The 6,204-nt window shown below is 37.3% G+C and overlaps 1 protein-coding gene across 1 annotated transcript in view; it reads right to left on the bottom strand.

The window, feature by feature from the left end:
* YME1L1 (YME1 like 1 ATPase) overlaps positions 1-6,204 on the bottom strand; it is a 73,017-nt gene that overhangs the window by 15,118 nt on the left and 51,695 nt on the right. Inside the window, exons 10-13 of the mRNA XM_019634085.1 lie at positions 4,559-4,711; positions 3,318-3,450; positions 2,482-2,544; positions 1,481-1,593 (exon numbers count right to left, since the gene is read on the bottom strand). Of these exons, the coding sequence (XP_019489630.1) occupies positions 1,481-1,593; positions 2,482-2,544; positions 3,318-3,450; positions 4,559-4,711 (462 nt within the window). The remainder of the gene's footprint in view (positions 1-1,480; positions 1,594-2,481; positions 2,545-3,317; positions 3,451-4,558; positions 4,712-6,204) is intronic.

Raw genomic sequence — 6,204 nt, 5'->3', positions numbered from 1 at the left:
AAAAAAAAAAAAAAAAAGAATATGGGCAAAGACATGAGATATTAAGATGATCACCCCAGTGCTAACTTTAATAATAAAACATTAAAAACAATTTAAAACTTCAGGTAAATGGTTGAAGTATTGTACAACCATATAGAGGAACACCATAAAGTCATTACAATTCTGCACCCAATTCCAATATGTGGATTTTTTTCCCTTACACCTATAAGCAATTCTATGACACCAGCTGGGCATCCTACAATTCAACTCAATTCTAAACAAAGTCACCCCTCACCCCCACTCCCCCCACCGCCCTTGAGATGCCAGTGGCAAGACCAGGTGGTTTCCTATGCTTCTGACCAACAGGCTAGTCATAGGTTCCAATGTCTCCCTACCTACTTGGGTATGATTAATTTGCTATAGCAGCTCACAGAACTCAAGGAAACATTTATTTAGTATATTACCAGTTTATTATAATACAGGCAACTCAGGGATGGCTAGGTGGAAGAGATGTGTAGGGCAAGTTAGCCTCATCCTTTTGGGTTTCTATGGCGATCTCATTACATTGGCATGATTGATTAAATTATTGGACACTGGTGATTAATTCAACCTCCAGCCACTCTCCCTCCCCAGAGGTGGGGAGGAATGAGTGGGTGGGGCTAGATGTTCCCACTCTCAAAGCACAGGGCTGGTTCTCTAGGCAACCAGCCCCCATCCTTAGGCAAGTTCCAAAAGTTATCTCATTAACATAACAAGAGGAATCTTTCTTGCTCTCTTCACTGTAAACTTCCAAGAGTTTTAGTTCTGTGCCAGAAACAGGGAGGGACTAAGAACAAATATTTCTTATTATAAATCACAATATCACACAGTCATTAAAAGTCATATTTAGTAACTGAGAAACATCAGACAAAGCCAAACTGAGGAACATTCTACAAATTAGTGTGTATTGTACACAATCTGTAAGGTCACAAAAGATCCACTCTCACTCCCCACAAAAAAAGGCTGAGGAATTTTTTCAGATTAGAGAAAAATCTAAATGTTATGTGTGAACCTGGAATGTGTCCTGAACCTGGGGTGCAGGATGGAGGATAAGGGGACCTAACTACAAAGGGTATTATTGAGATAAATGCTGAAATTTGAATACAACTGTGAATGGAAAGGAAGTGAATGAGCAAATAGGACAAACCGTTTAAAAACTGTTGAATTNTTAAGAGCTCGCTCAAGAGTTTGAGCTCTGAGCAACAGCAGTTCGAGTCCAGCCCGAGCTGAGCAGCCGCTGAGCTGCCAACAGGTAGCAGGATGGCCCAGCTAAAAATAAAAATAAAAAAAAAAGAAAAGAAATGGACTTTTTTTTAAGAGGATATATAAATGGAAGGGGAAAAGGACATATAAAGGAACTGGTCTTTAAAGACACTTATCAAGTAAGGACCACAAATAGGGTGCATTGATGTATTACCATTTTATGGAGATAACCATGTTTGTATCATGGAATTAGACTTACACTGATCATACTTTATTTTATTGAGGTACCATTTCAAAATTTCTTTTCGACCTTTTACATCTGGCCTTGGAACTGTAACCTGCATGTCAAAACGACCAGGACGTATTAAGGCGCTAAAAGAAGAATACAAAAAGAAAATATAAACTAATAAGTCGACTATGCTAAAGGCCAAAACAAACAGGACAAATATGCTAAAGAAAGAATGGAAGGCCAATGACAACCAGAGGTTAGATGGAGTTTTGAACACAAATATTCAGATAGTTCCTGGTAAAACGTGGCTCAAAGAACAGTTTCAATGACCAAAAGGCAGAACAAATGTTCACATAGATGTACATCTGGATAGTACACAACTCTCAGAAACAAAAACATGCAAGGCAGTTAGTCAAGGAACAAGTAATTCTACACCAGTCTATTATGAGCTACACACCCACTTTAGCTGCTTAAGTGTGTAGAATATTAAACCAGAGTCTTAGGCAAAGACAAACTATTAGATCAAATGAAAATGTGAATAACTTCTATAATAAAGTCAACAAAAATTTTGAACTATAGTACTTTTTATTTTAAAAATACACTCTATTCCCTCAAATTTTGTGATATATAAATTATCAGAGGTTCTTATAACAGCTTTACTAAGATATAATTCACATATCACAGAATTTCAAGTGAGTCCACAGTGGTTTTTGATATATTCAAAATTGTGCAACCATCCCCATAATCTAATTTTAGAATATTTTCATCCACTCTCAAAAAGAAAACCCACATCCACTGGCAGTCACACACACACACCCTCTCCCCTGCATTCTCCCCAGCCTCTGGCAACCACTCATCTACTTTCTGTTGCTATGGATTTACTTTTCTGGACATTTCATATAAATGGGATCATATAATATATGTGATGTTTTGTGATGGGCTTCCTTCTCTTAGCATAATGTTTTTAAACTTCATCCATATTCCAGCATGTATCAGTATTTTATAATATATATATATTTTTTAATACTTACTTATCTAATGCTTCTGGGAAGTTGGTGGCTCCTATGATGATGACTCCTTCATTAGGTTTAAAACTATTAAAAAAAAAAGTTGCACTAAAAATTAAAACAGCACAGACATAGAAATGCTCTACACAAAACTATCATTAATCTTAATTAACAGCAAAGAAAAAAGATCAATCTTTTTATGCCCCAAATGATATCTCTATTTTTGAAAATTAACAAATGTTAGGCCAGTATACTTCAATAAAAGTGTTACTAATAAATCACCAAATCATCTGCGATTAAATATCTGCGTAATATTTGTTATACTTAGGAAAAGACCTGACACAAAAAGTTTGAGTACCTGACTAATTTCTGAAAAATTATTTTTAAGTTTACCAACTCAAATCATTTGTTCCTAGACTTCCTATTTGGTTTCAGAATGTCTTATATGACTTTGAGAAACATTTCTGCTTCTTTCAAAGCAACCCCACCTCTTGCTTTCTATATTATGAAAACTGATGCAAGCTTTTTATCTACCACAACACTAAAAGCTAGCCACAAACTATATAGGGACCAGAGTACTGTCTCTTTACATCTCCAAACAGACTACTTAGTCTTAGCTGGAATCACTGTTATCCTGTCATAATACAATAAATGAAAAAACATGTAGCTATCACCAGTTAAAAGGAGTTGGTACATTAATTACCCCATTAGTAATAGAAACAATACAGTACTGAGAATAGCTTGTCTTGACTTTTTACGTGAGGGAGTGCGCTGTCGCCTATAATCATAACATTTTCCCCTCTCTCAAATGTTACCAAATATATCAAACATATTCCAAAGGCAGAGGAAGATTCAATTACCCATCCATTTCAGCAAGAAGCTGATTTATAGTTTGTCTTGAATATGGATGCATTGGAGATTCAATTCGCTTCCCACCAACAGAATCTAATTCATCAATAAATATAACACAGGGAGCATTCGCTTTTGCTTCCCCTAGGAAAACAGAAAACATTCAAGTAAGTTTAATGAAATCAACATTTTTGAACAAAATCATAAATATTAAAAACCTATAAGATTGTCAAAAATCAACAAAAGACATTCATTAGGGAGAAAATACACAAAAGGAGTTTTGTTTTTTTGAACTGATTGAAGAACAATAGCTTCAGAAGAAAAAAAAACTATACCATAAAGAATGATATATAAAACCAACGGGGCCAGCCAAGTGGCTTAGTTGGTTAAGAGTTACCTTAAGAGCGCGAGCTCTGAGCAACAGGGCCGCCGGTTCAATTCCCACATGGGCCAGCGAGCTGCACCCGAGCTGAGCTGCCCTGAGCTGCCAGCAGGTAGCAGAATGGCTCAGCTGGTGAAAGCACATGCTCCTAACAACAAGACTTGCCTGTTCGATGGTGGGCTACACCCGCCCGCAACTAAGACTGAACTCGGCACCTTGAGCTGAGCTGCCGCCCGCATGGCTCAGTGGATAGAGCATGCACTATCCACTTAACAACAAGGCTGCTGGTTCAACTCCCACATGGGATGGTGGCTATGCCCACTTGCAAATAAGACTGAACACAGCACCTTGAGCTTAGAGGCCACAAGCTGCCAACGGGCAGCCAGATAGCAACCGGTGCCCTCCACAACTAAGATTCAAAAACAACAGCTTGGCTGGTCCCCTGCCCCAATTCCCCAACACTGTTCCCCTCTCCCAATTCCCTAATTAAAAACAAACAAACAAAAACAAAAAAACAACTGATTATTCATTCGTTCTTCCTAGCTGTACAAACCATATACAATCAGGGCTGAGGCTAATTACTCTTTTAATTACATACTACAGAAATGATGACTAAAATGAAAAAAACAAAACCCCCCAGCTCTTCAGGAGCCCCCAACTGCATCTAACACGTCCACTAGCTCTTCTGGCGGTATGCGGGGGAAAGCAGTTCTGTATTAGCTCACAAATTAAGGTTACCTGAAACCAGAACCACACAATGGCTATTTCAGCTGACTACCAATCTGAATCAAGTAGGAAAGAAATGGTAAAAAACCCCTCTTCCCCTGAAATGAAAAGTTAGTATTATATAAAAGATACATTAAAACGTACTAAAAAGATTTCTTATACGGCTGGCTCCCACACCCACAAACATCTCATCAAACTCTGATCCAGAAGCGTAATAAAAAGGAACATCAGCTTCTCCAGCCACGGCTCGGGCAAGAAGTGTCTTCCCTGTTCCTGGTGGTCCGACTAAAAGAATTCCTAAAGAAAAAAAAAAAAGTAAACAAGAATAATTCAAATTTAAAAAACAAAAGCAAATCCTGATATAAAGGTATAAAACAAATAATTGTTAATTTATATCATTTTGATGTTGAAGGTACATTAATGACCAATGTTTTTAAACACAGCAAAATATATTTGTCTCTACTAATAACTAATTCCCGTCAGAATCTTTTCCAATACTCATTTTCCTGTATCATTTAAATACTGTTTACATATCAGCCATAGATAAGACAGAATATCGAGGGAAAGAAATAAAAACTTATTTATCACTACACAAATAAGATAAAATTCACATTAAAAACAGTTTAAGAGATTAAACAATCAAATGTAACGCATGAATCTTGACTGATGCTCTTCCATGAAAAACGCATTTAAAAAAATTCTAGGGACATCTGGTGAAAACTGAAAAAATACTGGAGTACATGATATTAAGGAAATACTGTTTAGTTTTATTTGGTAGGATAATTATTGTTTATGTAGGACAATGTCCTTACTCTTAGCTAATGCATAACAGAAGTATTTAGATGTAAGGCAGTTAATGTCCACAGCTTTCTTTCTAACTTTTCCATGTCTGAAAAATTTCATAACAAGTTTTTCATAGCAAGTTAAAATTCTTGGTTTACATGACTTTTTCATTTTCCAGACTATAGTAAAAAAGGCAACAGAGCTGTATTTAATTCTGTATTTTAACATTAAAAAAATCCTTTTAAGGAAAGCTCAAAAATACTCTTAAGACTATCCTTGTATTTTCATATTGTGATTCCTAACTGGTTTAAATCATCCCCAAATCTTGGTACCTGAGGATTTCCCCACAAATTTATAAAATATTTCTTGTGATCAAAAAGAAGAATGTCATTATTTTTATGGTTTTAAATATGCTCCCTATGATGTTACAGTATTGATTTAATAAATGCACCCTAAATTATCAAAGATTCATGCAAACCTTTTTATATACTACTGAATATTCTCGGTAGAGATACTGGGTAGTATAAAAACTGTGTCCCCTTTAACTCACCAAATCCATTTCTAGAATTGGAATCTACAATAATCTGTAAATAACAGATGAATAAATCTAGAATCTGTTCTAATGAAATAATTAAGAATATGGGTGGGCTGGCCGAGTGGCGCATTGGTTAAGAGCTGGCTTGAGATGCCAGAGGACCCCGGTTCGGATCCCATATATGAGGGCCAGTGACACTGGCCTCTGCGGCTAAGATGCTGAACAACAGCTCAACCTGGAGCTGGGCTACTGTGAGTCGCTGGTGACCGTGTAGGCTGCAGCCCCTGCTGCAGTGGGTTGCCATGGGCTACCGTGTGTGGCTAGCAGCCACAGTGAGTGGCAGTCCAGAAGCCGGCGACTGATCTGCCTCTCCCGGAAAGAGCGCAATGATGGTGCCAACTTGGGCCAGTGAAGCAATGTCCTCCACAACTAAACTGAAGAACAAAAGGACAGCAACTTGTCTGTTCCCCTT

The sequence above is a fragment of the Hipposideros armiger genome, unplaced genomic scaffold (genome assembly GCF_001890085.2).
Source record: "Hipposideros armiger isolate ML-2016 unplaced genomic scaffold, ASM189008v1 scaffold_1497, whole genome shotgun sequence".
Lineage (NCBI taxonomy): Eukaryota > Metazoa > Chordata > Mammalia > Chiroptera > Hipposideridae > Hipposideros > Hipposideros armiger.
This window is presented reverse-complemented; position numbering and strand designations above follow the sequence as displayed.